The sequence below is a fragment of the Cucumis melo genome, chromosome 12 (assembly GCF_025177605.1).
Source record: "Cucumis melo cultivar AY chromosome 12, USDA_Cmelo_AY_1.0, whole genome shotgun sequence".
Taxonomy (NCBI): Eukaryota; Viridiplantae; Streptophyta; class Magnoliopsida; order Cucurbitales; family Cucurbitaceae; genus Cucumis; species Cucumis melo.
Genome location: NC_066868.1, coordinates 1,342,312 through 1,363,660, shown reverse-complemented (window position 1 = coordinate 1,363,660; position 21,349 = coordinate 1,342,312). Strand labels below are relative to the sequence as shown.

Below are 21,349 nucleotides of genomic sequence, written 5' to 3'. Positions count from 1 at the left end.
TCTATATATACACACACACACATTAAGACAGCCCAACATTGATTTTCTTTCCTTTTAAAATATAGCTAAATCCAAGCTAGAAGATATGAACTTGGGAAACAAGTAGGGATGAGAACATGGAAAATAGGCTAAGCTTTGCCATTGCTTGTGTCCAAACACAGTAAAGAAAACAAAAAAAAAAAAAACCAATTTCATATTTTATTTTATCATATATATATATATATATATTTATTTATATATAATTATCAATAATTTGTTGTTGTAAATAAATAATTAATTAATTAATTATAAAAAAGAAGAAAAAAAACTTTTTAATTTGGTTGTTGGCAACTTCTAAAATTAATTATATACAGTGATTTGGTCAACGGCTACATGTGGAGCATCACAATCTCCGCCGCTATTTCCCTACTATACTAATTTAATCCTAAGATAATAATTAATAATATATTGTATGAGTCGAACTTAGTAGGTAGGACATCAAATATCATTGTTGAATTGAGTTTTCCTCCAGGCGAAAGGTTTCATCTCTGTCAATTGGAGCAAGTTTGAATCCTTTTACACAATTTTTTTTCAACTCCTAATTTTACAAGTTTGAGGTTATATAGTATCTATATGCATGTTTGAGGTCTTACGACAATTATCATTGACAATTATGATTGATACACTTTAGTGATCACCTCCAACGATCAAACTTTGGCGACCAATTCAGTGGTTGATTGTTGATCTCTAGCAAATAGCTTGAGTAACAACCAACTCAATCAATCGATCACAATACTAAAAAAAAAACCCAACTGGATGAAAGTATTTTGATATAAAATTTTTAAATTGTTGGTTTAATGGTCGGATTTTATAGTAATTAATTTAACACCAACGTGAACACTAACAAAGTCCATCTATAAAAGTACTTTTGAGAAAATGGAACCAAAACACATGCGGAAAAAAATTATTACTATTATTAAGTAATAGGTAATCCAAATAAATCTATTAGAAATATCTCAAATTTCTAAACCTATAATTATATACCTCAAATACAATAGTTACAGATAGAAAATCGTAAAAAATATTGAATACGTTAACTCAATTAGTTTAGGCACGTGTTGTTGACCAGAAGACTATAAGTTCAAATCTTCATATGTATGAAAAAATAAGAAAAAGTTAATCCTAAGTATGAAAAATTATTTTAACGTGGATATCAAAAGTATCTAATCTTGTAATTTTGTTATATCTCGAAACATGCATATTCTCTATTCTGTTTATCTTTTTCAAAAGTTTGAATATTACACTGACAATTTTTTCTCTTTTTATTTATAGAATTTAGAAAAGAAAAAGATAAAAAGAAAGGCAAATTAATTATATTAATTAAGAAGGAATCAATTTGTCATTTCTCATGACATCAATCCAATACAAGATAGAATCCAACATCTTGTATTTTACATTGAACCCAAATCGGTCGGACTTAGCTCGACTCGCCACCATTTTTTCCGGCAGCCTAAACAATGTGTCTAAGAACACCCAATTCGCCAGCTCTTCCATTTCCGTCGCGACCAACCCTTCCTCCTCCACTATCTCCGCCCATACCTTCCCTTTGTCCCCCATCGCCGCCGTATAGTGAAACTCCTTCGAAAACATTCTCTCCTTCTCTTCCTCTGCCGTCGTCGCCACTCCAAGTTTCTCCGCCACCGTCCCCCATATCTCCTTCCACCGGAAACTCCACCCGTTGCAAACGTTGAATGCTTCTCCATCTGCAGTTGCTGTGCTTTTAAGAATATAATATTAAATTCATCTCTCATCTATCTATTAAACTTTTTGGTCAAGTGATGATTGTTATCGTTTTCATCCTGTTTTTCAACGATTAAATCTCTTCTTCGTGTGTAAATGTGGGGAGAGTATGAATAGGTAAAACAAGTGTAACAATCATAACTCATTTTATAAAATTTCTCCCATATTTTGACGAAATTAATTCTAGACGACATTGATGAAATATTAATTCATTTAACAAAATGATCATAAGTATAAATGAAAAGGAAGTATTTAGCGGTGTGTTCGTGTAGCTCATCAAATTGTCTAGTCCTGTGAAGAAGTCACATACCATTTATTTCAACAGCTTTAGTTGCGACCCACATGTGCTGCTCCGCCGTGAGTCGAGCATCGGAACCGTCGATATAAACCTCCTCCCAGCATGCTGCCGTGCCGCCGAACACAAACGGCATCTTCAACTTCTTACAGATGGCACCATAAACACACAAACTCCCCATGAAATTAAAGAAAGTCCGGTTCGAAGATCCCAATATCAAACCGGGCCGGAGAACACTCCACGCCACCATCCTCCGCCCACAGGACAACCGCTCACGGAGGAGATCTTCCAACACGTAATAAAAATTGTTCCCAGATTCCGCTCTCGGACTATCCTCACAATAAACCACCTCCTCTCTTCCGCCGCAGCCAGCGGCGAGTCTCGTCAACGAAGCATAATGTTTGACCCCGGTCTGTAGAGAGACGTGGCGGAGGGCCGGCGCGGAGGGGAGAATGGCGTCGAGGGCGTTGGCCAACATGGCCCGGTTCTGGTCGGAGCAACCCGGGGAATCCAACCGGAGCTGAGCGGCCCAAGTGATCCAAAAGAGGTGGGTGACGTGGCGAACCGGGGAGAGATTCTGTTGAACGGACTGGCGGTCGAGCAAATCACAAGAGATGAAATGGAATTTGGGATGGGAGATGGGAGAGACATTGTCCGGCCGCCGTGCGACGCCGTAGACTTTCCAGCCGGCGGTGGAGAGAAGGGTTTTGGCCAACTGTTTTCCGACCAAACCGGTGACTCCGAATATGACAGCGACGAGTTCGCCATTGGCATCTAAATTTGTGTTGATTATTTGGGCCGCCATTGATGGAAATATTCGAATTCTTAAGCCTTATATATATTACATATGTTTGTTGTTGAAGATCTTGGAGAATATTTCTAGAACCTAAATATACGGAGTACTCAAATAATGTTACTTCAAATGGGAATATCTTATTTCTTTATTAATTGCATGTTCATATTCTACTCATTTTATTGTTTTTATAAAAATTATTTGATAACTTAAATTACAAGTGTCTATCTTTACTATGACATGTCTGTAACCGTTACGGTAGATTATGATATTTTGTTTTATATACTTTCACAACTTTTGTAATTTAAAATATTTTTTAAATAAAATTTGAACTTATAGTTGGTAAAAAGTTGGATTTTAGTTCTCTATTCTTTATGATATATATATATATATATATTTATTGTGGGGACTAATTTTTTTATTTTATCAAATTATAGGAATCAAATTCTAACTATTTTACTCAATGAAGGATCAAATTTACAACGTAACGTAAAATAAACATGACATGTAGACTCTTATTAATGTTTAAATAGTGTTTCAATGTAGTCCATACACGCTATTAAGTAACTTAGTTGCTAATGATAATATATATTAGTGAGATGCTAACATATACTATATTTATTAGAGAATTTTTTTATGAATTTTTTGTAACGTGTTCATGTAGTTAGATAGAGTGACAAAAAAAAAGCTCTAGTTTTTAAAGAACTTAATTTGGTTTGAGAACCTCTAATTCTCAAAAACCAAAATATATTTTGATAAATCAATATGATTTCAACAAAAGATTGAGTTAGACACGGATTTTTTTAAGATCAAAGTTGATCTTGAGATTCTTTGACCAAAGATTCGAATAACTCCATAAGAGAATTAATCCTATTTAAACGTTCTTGACACATAAATTTAAAAGAAAATTGCAAAATTTAAGAAACTCATACCACATAAAGAAGCATAAATACCAAAATTGATTATCATAACCTCTCGATGAAACAACCTAATGACAAATGCTTAGACAATCTCCTAATAAAAGTCTAATGTCATATTACTAATCATTTCAAATATACAAAAACACATCCTACTTAATTAATACGTAATAAAAATAATAGATTGATGGTTCATATCAAAGATTATTAGAAGACATGTCGTGTTAGTATTTTGTTGATGATAGATGTTGAAAACTCAATTGAAAAGTGTGAATCGAATGATCCTATATATTGAAAAGATGAAGATATCTTATAATCGGATAAAACTATATCAACTTAATATTATAATATCCATATAAATTCAACCAAATATTTGATCGGACTCAAAGAAAAGAAATAAATAGTGAACCCAAAAGTACACTATCTCGAAGGAAAAAGTTGACTAGGATACCTCATAATTGGATTGAAAAAAAAAACTTAAGAAAGAAGAAGATGAATGGTGGAATTCGTCTTTTTAAGTTTCCAAGAGAAAGGTTTATCCGGAAATGAAGGAGAAAGTATTGCTTAGTTTATGGGGAACTTCTTTCTATACCATTTTCTTTTTTTCAAACATATCTAAGTGCTCTATGATCAAATTAAAATGAGTGAGATTTGTTATTATAATTACATTTTTACTATACAAATGAAGACATATATTCTTAATCAAAATGTCAAATTAATATTTTAATAATCTTTGAAATTAATAATTAATGGTTAACTTTCGAAAAATATATCAATATCGGTTCTTGAGAAAGTTTGTAATAACTAGCTCCTTTTTTTTAAGTATAGTAAAAGTGAATAGATTTATAATCTCATCCACTAAATCAATTGTGTAGTGTTATTGGCATAGCATTATTGGTCCTTGTCACACAAGGAAACAGTTGTATATAAATTAATAAGTGATGAGTTAATTAATTATATTTAATTCAACTTGTGGGTCTTCAGCATACGGCTGTTTTAATATCTAATTAACTTCCATTGTCTTGTTTGCACGTCTTAAAAGGGGTCCATTACAACCTTAGCTACTTTAACTCTTTTTTCTTTTCTTTCTTTTTTTTCTTTCTTTCTTTCTTTCTTTTTTCTCTCTTTTTTAATTAAGTAATTTTGTTAATTATATGATTTTTTTTTTATATAAATGTATTAAATAAAATGGTATTTTAGTCATACGATCAAAGGTTCCTAAACTCTAAACTTTAATTTTATAATATATCAAACTATCTTAGTTTCAAACTTAAAAGATTTTAAAAATTACTATTAATGAACAATGTGAAGTAAGGAAATTTAATTTATTAGTCACTTCTAAGGGCATTGAACAAGGATTGGATATAAGTAGTTCTTTGTTCTTCGTTGGTCAACGTCAACATAATGCAGTTCGCTTAGATAACGTAAGTTGAATTTGACTTGAATTTTTTTTCTTATTATTGTTTACTTTTAATATTTACACACAACCACAAAATTAACCACTCATTTCAATTTCAAACGTTAAAAGCTAAATTTAAAAAAAAAAACTCAAATATTAGTATCAAATACACCCTTATTCAAACTTCAAGTACTAAATAGACAAAAATATTAGTTTGTGAAACGTTAATGAAAAAAAATAAAAATTAAGTACAAATTTGCAAAACTTTGCATTACCACAAACCCTAAAGCCTTAAAACCCTAGAAATTGCAATTTTGGAAAACATTTATGAAAACTGAAAATGTGAGGTAAAATATAGATAAAACTTAATAAGATGAAACAACCTTACGTAATTACCCAAATCTTCTAATAACGACTTAATTGCCTTAAGAATTGGGTATATCAACAAAAATAAAAACAATGGAGGAACATAACATTAAAAAAAATTAGATCTAAATATTTTTGTCATCAACTTGTTAGAAAACAATAGGAAGAATTACAACTAAAACACAATAATCAAATATGAGTTTGAAGGCTTCCATTATTATGAAAGAAATTATTTTACAAGTAAAGTAAGCTAAAGAAGGTTTGAAAATGAGGCAAATTGTATTTTTGAAATTAAGAAGAGAAGGGCATCTCTTACACCATTTTTTCTAAAAGAAAATTATATAGAAACCAAATTGTTTGGTTAAGAATGCAATAAGGCTATATCTAGTCAACTAGGGCACATGTACATCTAATTACAACCTCCACCACTATTTCCACTTGACAAAAACTATATTTTATTGTTTACCAATTGGGTTCCTTACATTATAATTTTAGTTGCATGCCAATTTTAAAAATTGCTTAAACAAATTTTAGTGCTTTATGTGATAAATAAAAAGATTGGATTACATAAAGGGTTAAGTGAAGAAGATCAATGAGTTGGTTCAATCTTAACTACCTAAAATTTAATATTTTACAAATTTACTTAATACTAAATGCTATAGGATCAAACGACTAGATGAGTCGTGACCTTGGCTGAAAAATCTGTTTTCTCAGCACACTTAATTACTAAGTTTATGAATAGAAAAAACAGGAAGAAATTGCAACATAACTTAGGACAAGTACCATTCCTTTGATGTAATGTGAACTTCCATCCTGACCAAAAAATAAAATATGGTCAGATTCTTATGTTAATCATAATAATATATAAAACAAGTTAGGTTTCTCACCTTTATTATTTGAAAATATTTACAAATAATGATAACGAGCTTAACTAATTTTGATGAAAAATACAATACCTGTAAAGTGAAGATAGTCAAGATGATGGCGAAGGCAAGAGAAGTAGTTTCAATGATACCAAAATCAAGATCCATTTTGATGCCCATACACCATCCAACAATCACACTCAAGGGCACCTAATTTTTTTCAAAAAAATTTACCATCAAACAGAACAATTAGAAATTAAGATCAATTTTTATTTTAAGAAAAAAATTTAATGTAGTGATTACCACAAATAGGGAAATTTGGGCTGCAGATCCCAAGGCTATTCCAAGTGTAATATCCTACACAAGAAGCACACAAAGAGAAATTAAAATTTATGTATATGAATTATAATAATTTGGTAATTAGAATTTAATTCTGGAGTGTATATCATATAAATATAAATATAAATATAAATACCAATTTGTTCTTGACAGCAAAAATAATTGATCCAGCATGTTCTGCTGCATTGCCCATAATTGGTAGCAAAATTATGCTTACAAAGCTCATTGATACTCCCCATGATTTTGATGCATCCTATCATTTTTAAACTAATTTCAATAAAAATTAACTTCATTTTAAAACTAATTTCAATAAAAATTAACTTCAAAATCAAAATAGGATAAGGCCGATAGCTTATAACTCGTTTAATAATAGTTTAATAACCATTTTGTTTTGATTCGTTTGATAATCATTTTGTTTCGACTTGTTTAATAATTATTTTTTTTATTAGATTTTTACTTTTACATCCAAGTTTCTTTATTTGTTATCTAAATTTAGTAAAACGGCTAAAAAATAGTTTTCAAAAAGTTTTTCTTTTATTTGTTTATCTTAAATTTGGCTAAGAACACAATTATTGTATTAAAAAAAGATAACAAAAATGGCTAAAAAACAGTTTTCAAACAAGTTCTTCTTTTATTTATTTATCTTAAATTTGACTTAGAATTCAATTATTGTATTAAAAAAAAAACCGGGATAGAAAAAATAAAATGGTTACCGAACAAAATCTTAGGAACTAAATTTAGATCATTAAAAGAAAATACATGGATTGAATTAAAATGGATCTATGTGTTCTTTGTTAACTACCATTTTTCTCGAAAACAAAAGTGCAATTATTGAAATTGTTCTATTAAAATATTAAATTTTCCAAAAATATTCTATACATGTAAGATGACATTTAGCAATGATATAAATTTGAAGAAATTAAACTCTTGATAAAAGAAGAAAAAGGAAAAGAAAATTTTCTTTTTTTGATGGTACCTCAATTGTTGCAACAATGTATTGTGATAAAATAGATATGAGTATGGTCATACCAACCAACCAAGCAATTGAACTCCAAATACCAATTACTGCCCTTTCTACTTCTTCTTCATCCTCATCCTCATCCTCCTGTTTATTACAAATTATATACTTTTTTCTTAATAATAGTTATGTCAACTAATAAATTTAAAAGACTTGCTGAAAATATTTACAAAATTTAGAAAACAAGTGTATGGAAATTTTGTTGCATTTGATATTATTGCTATATTTGAAAATGCTAGAGCTCCTGTCTTCCTAAAATTTCCTAGGAGGGACTATTTATAAGTATTCTATCCATAATATTCAATTATTTTTTACAATATGTCAATATCATTTCTGCGTGGGTTCAACATCACCCAAAAAAAGAAAAAAAAATGCAAGTTATACTGTAGACTTAATTCTAGTATAAGGACGATTAATTTAGAGTGAACATTGGATATAGAAAAAGTTACCTGTGGTAGACCAAAAAATTGGTGATGGGTTTTCAACTGGAAGAAGACATAAGCAATGTATGCAATGAGCATTAGAAGGCTGCAAGTTCTTGATAATTGAAGTACATAAATGTTTGTTGAGATTTTGGGTGATGCAAATGTAAGCATCAATGGTAACATTTGGCATAGCAATCCCAACAACAACAACACACAGCTCACATTCGCCACTTTCTGTAATTACCATAAAACAAAAGAAAAACAAAACCAGTGGTATGCATGCACATCAACAAACGAACATCGAAAAACGCTAAAAACGAAGAAACAGTAGTTGGGAAAAGAAAAGATGAAAAGATGAAAAGATGAAAAGAAGAGTTAATTACTAAGTTGAAAGTCTGTTGCTTGTTGAGATTGGATAAGCCACCAAAGAGAAAGGAAGTTCCAAGAACAAGAAGCAAATTGGAAAGAATAGAACCCAAAAGAGAGAACTTCAAGACATTGACTTTGTTTTGATGAAGAGCAAACATTGCTATTATTAACTCTGTTGCATTCCCACATGTTGCATTCACTAGCCCACCCACTGCATCCAATTTTTCAACACATTTAAATCTTCGCATCAATTAGCCATATAGTTCAAAATTCAACTTTATAGTTACAAATACATCAAAATATCTAGTAATCGACTGTAGTAATTTCGAATACCTGTAGGCCCTGTGTAGCATGCAATCTGCCTGAAATTATTTTAGCAAATAGAAGAAAGGAAATTAAAAGAAACTCCTACGATCATTTAATTCATTTCAAAACCACTAAAAGATAATAATTATTGATTTTACCTTTTTCAAAATTTCTTTATTAGAGGGGTTTAGAAAGGTAATTAGGGTGCTTACTCTGTCAGAAAACTGACACGTTCGGCAAGTGGGGCCAGTCCAAGTAAGCTCAGACCAAATATCCATGTCTACGTGGCACAAATAGCACAATTAATTGGTCAAACTCCATTTACAAGGAAGGAATTACTACTCTTATATTTTCAAATTCACGATGTAATAAAATTTTTAAAATTAAGAATTCAAATTTTAAAATTTTAAATCGAAATCAAATGTGTGTCCGAATACCGTTTTGTTTGTGTCTTCTACTAAATTCTTTGTTTTCTAAAAGAATTTTCCAACCGTTTGGAATAAAACCAAACTTAAGATTTTACCAAATTTTTTCTTTAAGAAAATATTAAAAATACTATTTTGATTTCAATTTCATTTTGAGGAATTTTCAAATATGGAAAAAAAACTAAACTATTTTATATATATATATATATATAGAGTGAAATATGGGGACTTTTTCAAAAATAATAAAATATTGAAAATATTTACGTAATTTTTTTTTTGCAATATTTTATAAATAATGTTAATATTTTAATCTTCATACCAATTCTCCTGAAAATTATATCCAATTTTTTATTCCTTTAAGTTTTTCTGTGTATTTCTAAATAGTTTTATTTTTTTTCCATTAAAGTCTATCAACTTTTTTCAATAATTCAAACTTCAGTTTTTTTTTTTCATTCATATTCGTCCTTTCAAAGATTTAATTTTCATCCTTACAAGATTATTATTAGTATTATTTAAACTAGTTAACAGTGAATTTAATTAGGTTTGGCCAAATTTAAAATCATAAACTAAAATGAAAATAAAAAAACCAAAATAATATTTTAACAGAAAAAAATGGAAAAATTAACTAAAAAAAAAGTTGCATTGTGCAAAACTTGAAAATACAAATGGCTTACTCTTCCAAAGCTATAAAAATCCGCCGCCATAGCCAAAGGGATGGCCGAAAAAAGCACAGCAAGCTTTGTTCCAAAAACCACTTTCACCAAATTCCTCCACAATTCTCTAACCAACCCCAGTCTCACTGGAACCGAAGCCTCCACCGTCTCGCCTCCTTCATTGATCTCCAAATCCCCAATCAGTACCAACGGCTCATGCAAACCCACCATGACACCAACCAACCACGGCGGCGGAGGAATTACCCTTAAATTAGAGGAAGAGATAGAAAGTGAAAATAAAATCTCTGAATATATGGTTTTTATAATGAGAGAAAAAAAGAGATTGTCGAAGGAGGAAATTTCTGGGAAATTTCGGGAAATTTGTTGTTGCTTTGCATGAGAATTACACATAATTGTATTTTTGGGAGTTGGGAAGTGAATAGGTGGATATTAGGAAGGGTTACCAAATATCATTCTTTTGAATTTAATTTTAACTTCCACCTTTTTTTTTCCCTTTTGTATGTTTGGTAAGTTTATAATTATTATTTTTGAAAAATCACGGTATTTTCTTGTCCCATTAGACACCATATAGAAACCATCAAATATTGATATCGATACATTTTTTACACGTTTTTATTTTAAAACTAAATTATGAAATATAGTTATTAATATTTATATTCATATTAAATTAAATAGACGACATATTATCTTTTATGAATGTTAAAAAAAGATGTTGAATATATTTGTAGATATTTAATATTGATTGGTATTTTAGTAGGATATTGGAATATTAAAAATTAATCGAATCTAAAATAAAAATTAGTAAATTATTTAACTTAAAATAAAAATTTCCTAGATAAGGAAGAAAAAGAAGCTAATTTAATGGATGTAAAGATAAAGTTTAGTTAGAGAGAGCCTTGGAAGATTGAAAAAGAAATGTTTAAATTGAAAAATTACCATTAAAAACATCCAAAATAATGCTGGAAACGGTAAAATTAAGTGGAAGGAAGAATTTTTCTGTTGTGATACCGAGAATAAATCTCCTTGAAACTTGAAAGTGTAGGGAGATACTTTTGTAACTGTTTATAAAATATATCCAAAAAAAAAAAAAAAAAAAAAAGCCTCATGAAATTTGATTAATTTTACTGTATTTTATAAATAATTTCAATATTTTGTTATATTTTAAAATACATAATAATATTAAAATAATATTAAATTATGATAATTGCATCAAACTATGAAAATATGAAAATTTCCGAACCGGTTCAAGAAAGAAACCCATTTCTCTAGAAGCTTCGTTAGACCGGAACTGCTCGTTAGGAAAAAGGAAAAAGCTTCGGTGAAATTCGCGGGAAAGGGGAGCAGCAAACCCTAAAGGGATGGCAGAGAAATTGGCTCCAGAAAAGCGCCATAGTTTCCTTCACAACGGTTTGTTCTTCATCCTTATCAATTTGATCTTCTGAATTTTCAATTCGAATGAATGAATTCATTGTTGTACGAGTTTTCTAATCTCTATGCTTGTTTGCACGTGGTTTTTCAGGTCAGAAAGTGTTTGAATGGGATCAGACACTGGAGGAGGTTAACATTTATATTAATTTGCCTCCAAATGTTAATTCCAAGCAATTCTACTGCAAGATTCAATCTAGGCATGTCGAGGTTGGCATCAAGGGGAATCCTCCTTATCTCAATGTCGGTATCGTTGGCATTTTTATAGATTTAATTTTGAAATTTCAATGTACTGCTTGGTTTATGATTGTACCAATTTGTTTCAACCATTCAATTTCAGCACGAGCTTACTTGCCCTGTGAAGACGGATTCTTCTTTCTGGACCTTAGGTGATTGCAAATTCTTGCTTTAGTCACTAAAATGGAATTTTGGGTACCAAATAAATATCATGGGACTGAATTCAGCTTGAGGCCTCAGGAATTTTGTTATGTAACTGCTTTTGTTCATTTGGTGTGGCAGAGGATGATATAATGCACATTACACTGCAGAAGAGGGACAAGGGTCAGACATGGGCTTCTCCAATACAGGGTCAAGGTCAACTTGATCCTTACTCCTCTGATCTTGAGCAGAAACGTCTTATGCTCCAGAGGTTTCAAGAGGAGGTCAGTTTTTTTTTTTTTGGGTACTCTTTGTTCCTTTCTGGAGCATTTTTATCATTTTTATTTAGAGATCAGTTGTTTCAAGTTATCCAAATTGATTATTTATGAGGGATTCATTGCTTGAGTTAATTGAGTAATAGTTATTGAGATGTTGTGATTACTGCTTGATGTTGGCATCTGAAACGAGGTTTCTGTGCCTTGTAAAAAATAAAGGCTATCGTGTCTGGAAAATAACGACATTTAATTCACGTTGTTACAGTCTAGACTTTTAGTGTACTGTTTGGACCGTTTGGTAGCTGCAGTTATGTCTGAGAAAAGGTTTGGACCGTTTGGTAGATACCCTGCATCCTCGACCTAGTGGTCAATGAGATTGTGTAAATAGCAAGGTATTTATTGGGAATTAGTTCAATCCTTGGTGGCCACTTACCTAAGATTCAATATCTTATGAATTACCTTGGCAACCAAATACTCATGGATTCATTATAAAGAAAAAGAAAGAAGAAAAAACCCAGAGAGAGAGTGTGGTCTATTTCATCTCATTCGAGGCAGTTTTTTCAAAAGCTAATTAGGTGCAACTGGTAGGAAAGAACCCCAACTCAATAGGCCAACTCAATGTTCAAGTGATGTCCCTACAGTATCATCTCTCATTTAGAAAAAGAAATCTTGATTCAAGACACTTCCATGTTTTTCTAGATAAGCAAGACTCTTTATAAAAAAAAAATCTTAAATTAACATATATGAATATGTTGAAAAAAATATGGCACTCCCATGAGTTCATGCCATAATGGGAGTGCCATCATGATGACATGAACTCATGGGAGTGCCATGATGGCATGAACTTGTGACGAGCTCTTGTACCAACTGATATAGGATGGATGAGACAATGTTTCAAAAGTGATAGTTGATACAAGAGAGCTCTACAATTCATATGATGTCACAAAAGTTAGTTCATTAATTATGGATGGGGGTGTTGTCGGATTATTGTTACTTATTAAAATTTGATTTTTTACTGGTTTTATTTATCCCACAAGTGGGCAGCGTGTTGTTATGTCTTTGTTTGGCTTACTGTTGATAAGTAATGATATTTGAGAAATACATGAATGTATTTCTTTTAATTTGAGAAGTCCTGATTTAAGCTCAGTTAAGTAATGAAATCTTGAAATTTAACCTGCACTAATTGTTTCTCCGCAGAACCCTGGATTTGACTTCTCACAAGCTCAGTTTTCGGGCAACTGTCCTGATCCAAGAACCTTCATGGGGGGAATTCGCCAAGTTTGACAAATCTAGTGTGGCATTTATAACTTGCATGGACGTGACATTTGGTAAATAATGTAGTTTTTGTACTGGTCTTGATTTATGCAAATCCTGTAATGACCGCGATTGTGAGAAGGATATGTACTGAGTCCTATCTCTGTATTGAAGTGAAAATATTTAGGTGATATAAATTTAACTACCAACATTCTGTCTTTTTAAGCCTTCTCTTTGGTTTGATATAAACAAGAGTTCCAAATTTGATAGCAGGTGCTAGTTCATGGTAAAAATAGGTACCGATATCATCATTCTCCATATATCTGTTTACCCAAATCTCTCATTCCCAGTAAAATAGAGTAGGGGCCTCTTTAGTTTAAGTTCTCCCTGGCCAACCAAATTATGATGAGATCCTGTTTAGATTTGTAGTTCGTGTGTAACAGCTCATATTGAATGCATTTTGCTGCTGGTGCCTATCTTGTTGTCGTTGGCTGCCATTTCCTTTTCTTTTAGTAAAATAAATGAAGGGTTTTCTTTTGCTGGTTCCTCTAATCCTTTGAGCAATAGAAATTAAAGCGTGGGAATTAGAAAATGGAAATGCTGTGGTGATGGTTGAGAATGGAGTTGTTGGAATCTCATTCAAAAGTGGTGAAATGAGTTTGAGGTGGTATTAGATTCCTAACCATTACATTGCGTCGTTGCCATTCATTGATATTCCCTGCCTTTTTTTGCCTTGTGTTTTCAGATTCCCATCTCTCAAAGGACGGATTATTACTCTATCAGGTAAGCTATTTCTAATACTTTTCTCGTTGGAATTTAGTCGCGAAATACCATATGGAAACTAATTCTGAAAATTTGAAATTTAGAGATCAAATAATAACTTCGGGAAAAAAAAAAGAGAACGTTTTGAAATTTATTGATCGAATGAAAATTCTTCTCAAAACTTAGAGAACACAACTGTTTTGTATATGTCTCATCATTTTCTCAATTTCTTAGTTATGATTTTCTTTTTTTCATGTAAACTATTAAGACCATTGTTTAGTGCGTAAAGCAGTTGCTACCCTTTGGCTTACATGAGCGATTAAGACATTTATTCATTTTCACTTTCACATTTTCTTAGTTCACGGTAATGATTTGAATTTCTATGTGTGTGTTAATGCAAGTTTGCATATATTAGATTTCATTTAGAAACCCTAAAACCTACCAATCTTACTTATTTTAAGTTTTGTTTGCTGCATTTTAAACAAAGTCAAGTTTTGAAAAATAAGAAAAGTAGTTTTTAAAAACTTGTTCTGTTTTTTAAATTTGGCTAAGGGTTCAACTCTTGTACTCAAAGTTGATGCATGTAATCGCAGAAGTTATAAAAGAAAATAAGTTTAATCTAAAAATCTCATCCTCTCTAAACTATTTTCTTTTCTAATTTTAAACATCATACAATTATTTTTAAAAAATCAAACCTAAAATGCTTTTAGGACAGTTTTTTTTTTTTTAAAAAAAATGGTTATCAACAATTGAATTAGGTTGGCAAATTAAAATAAAAATTGAAGTAAATGCTACCAAGAAATTTTAGAAAAATTAGTTAAAATATTGTTCAGTGAATTTTAATTTTAAATTGAAAAAAAAAGCACGTTGGTGTAAATTAGTTAGATGAAATAAACAAGGTTTATTATTTAATTATTTTGTATGAATAATTAATTTAGAACTGTATATGATTAAAATTTCAATAATTTTATTTAATTTGATAGAAGTGTTTAAAAAAATAACTCATAAAAATGATTCAATTAAGATTTGAAAATGTATATGACGAAATATATTAACAAGGATGATATTAGTATAATATATTTATTTTATTTTAGTTGTTTAGAAGTTTAACAAATTTCGAGGAAAGATCAAAGAGTTTCAATTTATCAGCTTTTACACGTTATTTAAAACAAAATCTTTTTTGAAAAATCATTTTGTAAAATTGATTTCTAGACTATCAAATTTATCTTATCAATCATTATTGACACCAAAAATGATTTGAAAACTATCAAATTACTTAAAAGGTATTTTTGGGTATTTTAAAAACCAAAAATATAGAAATTAAGGTGGTGAATATTGATAACCACCTTTCCACAATCACACAGGTGGTGTTTTAAAAATTAATTTTGAGTGGTTTCTTGTTTTTCTAATATGTTGCCAAAAATCATATTTTTTTAAAAGCTATTTTGGCAAGTGAAAGAGTGCCAAAGTAACTCCCAAAAACTTTCTAAATGTTTCATTCTACCAAACAAACAAAGGTACTAAAGATTTTCCGATTTTTTATGATTGCAACCTCAATTTAAAAAAATATGATGTGGACATGAAATACTTCTCTCATTTTACTAAATTGGTGAAACACTTTCAAGTTTAGTTAAGATTTTTTTTTTTTTTTCACATTTGAGGATGTGCACTAAACTTGACATCTCAAAGAAAACAAATTACTCATTCTTTAACTTCTAACTAAAACTCAAGAACTTATTAATAAGATACTTTTTATTTATAGGTTTGGGATTTGAAATAAACAATAATCAATGTTTGAAATTTTCGATTTTTCAATTTTGTGTTTTACAGGTTTCAACGTAAAATGAAAATTTCAAATTTGGGTAAGATTTATTATAAATAAATTAAAACTTTAATGACCTAAAAATTTGAAAATTCAAGAACTTATTAAATACAAATAAACTTCATACTACAACATATAAGCTTTAAACAAAATCACAAAAATTGATCATAATCTAGCTCAATGATTTTTTTTTTCTTAAATGGGCTCAAATTGAAATTTCATTAATTTTGTATGGAATATATGTTATTAATTCATTAAATGCACACAAAAGAATATTTTTATTAAAGGGTAAAGAATGAAATCCAAAGTTGAGGTACAAACATTGCAAAAAATGGATCTTTTTTCTTAGAACTCCCTTTGTTGAATGTTGACCCTTGCCGACTTCCTTTTAGAAATTGACAATCTAATTTTCAAACTTTTTTGTTTTATTTTTTTAATTTTTAATTTTATTTATTTTTTTGTTTTTTATTTAAATGAAATAAAGAGTAATAATTCGATTCCATGCAAAAAAAAAAAAAAAAAAAAGTTCAAATTAAAACCTTTTCATAAAACCCTTTAGAATCCAAATCTCTCACCGGCGCGCGTCGCCATTCTCTGCCACCACCACTCTCTCCGTCTTACACGACTCTCTTTTTTCCTGTCCTCAAATTCAGTTTCCTTCATTTTTCACGTTACAAATCTCTTTCATTTTCTCCTTCAAATTCCTCCTTCAATGGCGGCTTAGTCCCTTTTCTTTCCTGTTTCCACCCATGATCCCAATTACCCACCGGCAAATTCTTCTCTTTTCTTCAATTTCTCTCTTTCTTCTCTTCACAACCCCCAAATGGTGAGCGATTCCAAAGACCTACCTCCCAATTTCCCTCCTCGTGCTCTGATTGTTGGTAATTTCTGCCATGATTTCCTTATTCGTGATGCCCATGTCGTCACCGAGTCCCTTGGTGGCGCCGCTTCCTTTATTTCCACGGTTTTTGATGGTTTATCGGTTCCTTATCTTACTGTTTCGAAGGTAGGGGAGGATTTCGCTTACTCGACGAATCAGAGTCCGATTGTTGTGTCGAATTCGAAGACGACTGCTTTTCGTGCGTTTTTTGATTCTTCAATCTCTGGTGATGGACGTAGAGATCGGATTCTAAAAAGGGTTGCGGCTTGTTCTCCGATTTTGCCGTCTGATCTCCCTGATTTTAGATTTGATTTTGGAATGGCGGTTGGAGTTGGTGGGGAGGTTGTTCCTGAGACGCTTGAGCGGATGATTGAGATTTGTGATGCTGTGTTTGTTGATGTTCAATCCTTGATTCGAGTTTTTGATGAAATTGATGGGACTGTGGAGCATGTGAATTTGAAGGAGAGTGGTTTCTTCCATTTGTTGTCTCGAATTGGGTTTTTGAAGGCCTCTGCTGAAGAAGCTCCATTTATGGATGTTGAAGAGGTACGGAAGCTTTGCCCTGTTGTTGTGACGAATGGGAAAGAAGGCTGTACGTTGTACTCGAATGGCAGCCAGTTGCAGATTGCTCCCTTCACGGCGAATCAGGTCGATCCTACCGGTGCTGGCGACAGTTTCTTGGGTGGTTTTGCGGCAGGGTTCACGGCTGGATTGGCTGTGCCGGATGCTGCATTGCTTGGGAATTTGTTTGGATCTCTTACAGTCTCCCAAGTTGGCTTGCCCCATTTTGAATCCAGAATCTTGCAGGTTTGTTTTCGTGTTTTGAACTTCGGATGAACACTTGACAATTACAGAAGATTGAAATGTTGGGTTTGTTTTGGTAGCTTATACGTTGCTTTTCTTCCCTCTGATGCTATCTTGAAGTAGTTGAACTCTGTAACTTTTTATTTAGAAGCAACTCTAGGACAAGATGATCATATTATCGGTTTTCTCATTATTCTCATATCTGCTTGAATAAGATGAGAGATCTGATGAACTTTTCTGCCTAAACGTGTCTTAACTTAGCTCTAGTCTGGTTTGGCCTGATAGGGAGTGAACTTACAATCATGGGGCTAGCGATTAAGGAGAAAAAAAGGTTCATAAGCCTAGCTTATACCCTTTTAGCAGAATACATCTTGTAAGTCTTAGAACTCTCTCTTTTTTTTTTTTTTCGTTTGTTTTTTTTTAGAGCAAGTGAAAGTTTTCTTGTGAAAGTATGGATAGCGACTTCAAGTGCAACAAACTTCGATTTTCACCAATTGCCCATGTCGTAATTTTTGTGAAAGATTTTGAAAACGAAAAGGAGCTATGTTTCTGACCAGACTTTCAAAAACAAAAATTATGTTTGTCTGTGTTGCTATATTTGTTAGCCACGAGAGAAACACATAATCTTGTTTTGTTTAAGGTCTAGCGATAGCCAAGTTTCTCATTAACAGCTAAATGTACTTCGTAAATGAAAATGGAGTGGTAACATTTCATGTTTTTGGGTACAATCGTTTATTTCAGCCCTGGAAAGCGATTCCAAACATTGTCGTTAGCTAGGGCCTTGGTTTTATTAAAATAATGATTGAGGAATGATTTTTCTTATTTCTTTTAAGACAGCAGATAGAGTACTGATGTTCTGATGAGTCCATAGTGAAACAGAAAGCATACACCCTGATCTAGCTATAAAATTTTGCTACTTCTAATATTTGGACATATATTTTTGTTTAGGGTTAGCTCATGTTGCGTTTCCTTTGGTACTGTTTCTTCAATTCTCACATCTCTTCAAAATTGTTGAAAAATGACCCTTCAATGAGAATCGATCCTGTTTCATTTTTCTCTTTTGTGAATGCTTGTATTGCTTCCCATTGCTGCTGTGCTTTTTGAATGAGATTTGAAAGTCCTTCAACTCCTCTTCCAGAGGAAAAAGTGCTTATTTTGGAATTTGAAAGCAGGATCTCACCTCTAATGCTGAGTGTCTATTCTGTTATAGCGAACTCATTACTTCCCTTTGTCTTGTTACAGAGAATTAAGGACGAGGTAGAGAGAAGAAAGGTGCAGTGCATGGACTTGTGCGACCCGGGAGAGAGCAAGTCAATCCATCGGATGCCAGAAGGACACGAACAGTTCCAAAAGTTGCTTGGGACAGTCAGATCGGAATGCCAATTGAGTCTGCCAGCTTCTCCCATAGCAGTGGAACAAGTAAATGGGCACTACAATAGTTAATATGAGGAGCAAATTAGGAAACCAGCTGAAATTTTCTCACCAAAATATCTTAAAGCAAAATAACTTTGTAACTTCGTTTTAATCATGCAACTTTGGTTAACAAATAGAGAGATCCATCCATAGCTTATGTTAATACTTATATCAGTGAATCTGCGATCCTTCAATCAAGCACAAAAAAAGTGGATAAACCAAGTCATCTACTTGAAAATAGTGAAAACAAAATCCGTGGACGTTATCAAACGGGTCATATGTTTCTTTTTACTTTCCTCGAGTCTTCAGATTGTCAATTTGTTTCTTGAGCTACAAACAATGATTTTGAAAAACTTGAAAGAAAAGTTGGGAAGTTAAATGGTATTATTGGATAATTATTTGTGTGTTAGTTTTTCTACCAACGGTGTAATTACACCATCCAAATTAGGAACTCTAACTTTTCTTAGTATATAAAATTGAACTTTCATATTTATCATATCTTTTTTTAACGTCAATTGGTTTTAATGATAAAGAAAAGGATAAAATGATTGATGAAAAGGACAAAAGTATTTATTACGATCATTTATGGACATAAATGTCATTGGCTCATAATTTTCTTCAATAAAAGTAACTTTTAGGAAACTATCTACTAATCTAGGACATAAATGTCATTGGCTCATAATTTTCTTCAATAAAAGTAACTTTTAGGAAACTATCTACTAATCTACATATACTCCAAACAAGCCTTTTTAAATTTATCTCACTTTTTAAGATATAGTTATAATTTTACTTTTTAAAGAGTACTTACGTCCTTTCAAGTCTCCAATTGGGAAAGGTGCGATTGGGCATGCTTTCTATGTATTTTAGTAAAGAAAGAAAAAGAAGTAAAATGAAATCCAAAGGGTTATTTTAGATTAGTTTAGAAATTGGAACAAAGGTTCAAATGTATCATAATTTAACTAATTGAAAAGGGATTTTTAAAAAATACAATCTAAAATATTTATACTGAATAGAACAATTCTGAAAACGGAAAAAGCTCATAAGCCCACAATAACAGATATAAAAATTTTTCCGTCAGCCACGCCGTCAACAATGCGCGTAATATATTTGGTATGCACGTACGTGCGTAATATATTTGGTACACGATCGTTTAGATTTAGCTATTTTTGATACACAATCGTTTAGATTTGATCGTTTAGATTTGTTAGATTTGGATAGCAAATCTAAACGATTTATTTTTACAATTCTATCGTTTAATTTGATTACACGATCGTTTAAATTTGGTTACATGATCATTTAGATTTGACTACACAATTGTTTAGATTTGGCTACCCTAAATCTAAACCATTTTCTTTTTCAAAATTTAGTATACAATCATTTAGATTTTGACATATGAGTTGAGGACAAATAACCGTCTTCCATAGTCGATCTTGCATTTTCTCTTGTTAGCTTTCGCACCGCGTAGTGAGCAGGTTTAGTTCTGAGCTTGAAACTAAGTGCTAAACGAATTTTTTAAGATCCTTTTGATACACGATCGTTTAGATTTGGCTAAATGATTTTTTTAAAAATTCTTTTGGTACACGATCGTTTATTTTTCTTTACACCATCGTTTGGATTTGGCAATTTCAATCTAACGATTTTTTTCAAGATTATTTATCCACGATCTTTTACATTACCCTAATATAAACGACATAGGAGGAAAAGACCCTAATCTAAACAATGTAAAAAAAGAGGAGAAAAAGAAGAGAGACGATGAAAAGAAATCGTAGGAAAAAAAGAAGAGAAAAAGAAGAAAGATGATAGAAAGAAATCAGATTTGGTTACCCAAATCTAAGCGACGTAAAAAAAAGAAGAGGAAAAGAAAAAGATGATGGAAAGAAATTGGAAAAAAATGAGAAAAAGAAGAAAGACGATAGAAAGAAATCAAAATTTGTTACCCAAATCTAAACGATGTAAAAAAAGAAAAGGAAAAGAGAAAGACGATGGAAAGAAATTGAAAAAAAAGAGGAAAGGAAGAAAGAAGATAGAAAAAATCGTAGCGAAGAGGAGAAGAAAGACGGAAGGGCAAATCTGGAATATTTAAAAAATGACTAATTTTATGGGTATTGTTACACGGGTCGTAAATATTTTAGTAGTTTGTTATATTTATGAAAATTTCCCTGTATATATGATTTAATATTATTTAGTTAAAACTATCCATTCATTTAAGGCACTTAGATTTAGTTCAAAATAAATTCATGTTATCAGCGTTACAATATTCATCTTAACTTGGTGATAAATAAAGCATCGTGATTTTTTTGGATCTTCGACTAATCCTTACATGAATTGCTATTGATGCAATAAGCTCAATATTAATTTATTTTCCAAT

The 21,349-nt window shown here is 31.3% G+C and overlaps 4 protein-coding genes across 5 annotated transcripts; 2 read left to right on the top strand and 2 right to left on the bottom strand.

The window, feature by feature from the left end:
- Positions 1-1,332: 1,332 nt before the first annotated feature.
- Positions 1,333-2,879, bottom strand: LOC103497085 ((S)-8-oxocitronellyl enol synthase CYC2). Its single transcript, XM_008459154.3, has 2 exons — positions 2,090-2,879; positions 1,333-1,751 (listed from the first exon to the last, which is right to left on the bottom strand). The coding sequence occupies exons 1-2, from the start codon at positions 2,877-2,879 to the stop codon at positions 1,360-1,362; spliced, it is 1,182 nt and encodes a 393-aa protein (XP_008457376.1). The 3' UTR covers positions 1,333-1,359.
- A 3,218-nt stretch (positions 2,880-6,097) lies between these two features.
- Positions 6,098-10,221, bottom strand: LOC103497083 (vacuolar cation/proton exchanger 3-like). The gene is made up of 10 exons (XM_008459153.3): positions 9,969-10,221; positions 9,082-9,149; positions 8,897-8,925; positions 8,578-8,774; positions 8,219-8,428; positions 7,728-7,856; positions 6,888-7,004; positions 6,716-6,769; positions 6,506-6,622; positions 6,098-6,362 (listed from the first exon to the last, which is right to left on the bottom strand). The coding sequence occupies exons 1-10, from the start codon at positions 10,176-10,178 to the stop codon at positions 6,282-6,284; spliced, it is 1,212 nt and encodes a 403-aa protein (XP_008457375.1). The 5' UTR covers positions 10,179-10,221; the 3' UTR covers positions 6,098-6,281.
- Positions 10,222-11,210: 989 nt separating this feature from the next.
- On the top strand, positions 11,211-13,525 carry LOC103497082 (uncharacterized). Its single transcript, XM_008459152.3, has 5 exons — positions 11,211-11,375; positions 11,488-11,636; positions 11,734-11,782; positions 11,913-12,055; positions 13,244-13,525. Exons 1-5 carry the CDS (start codon positions 11,327-11,329, stop codon positions 13,328-13,330), a joined length of 477 nt encoding a protein of 158 aa, XP_008457374.1. The 5' UTR covers positions 11,211-11,326; the 3' UTR covers positions 13,331-13,525.
- A 2,867-nt stretch (positions 13,526-16,392) lies between these two features.
- Positions 16,393-19,272, top strand: LOC103497081 (inositol 3-kinase). Of its 2 annotated transcripts, XR_539325.3 has the most exons (3): positions 16,393-17,571; positions 17,854-17,941; positions 18,811-18,865. XR_539325.3 is itself a non-coding variant. In XM_008459151.3 (2 exons), the coding sequence occupies exons 1-2, from the start codon at positions 16,708-16,710 to the stop codon at positions 19,009-19,011; spliced, it is 1,065 nt and encodes a 354-aa protein (XP_008457373.1). In that variant the 5' UTR covers positions 16,397-16,707; the 3' UTR covers positions 19,012-19,272. The 2 variants fall into 2 exon arrangements, 1 of the variants encoding a protein (XP_008457373.1); XM_008459151.3 differs by lacking the exon at positions 17,854-17,941 and having other exon boundaries at positions 16,397-17,571; positions 18,811-19,272.
- The last annotated feature ends 2,077 nt before the right edge of the window (positions 19,273-21,349 follow it).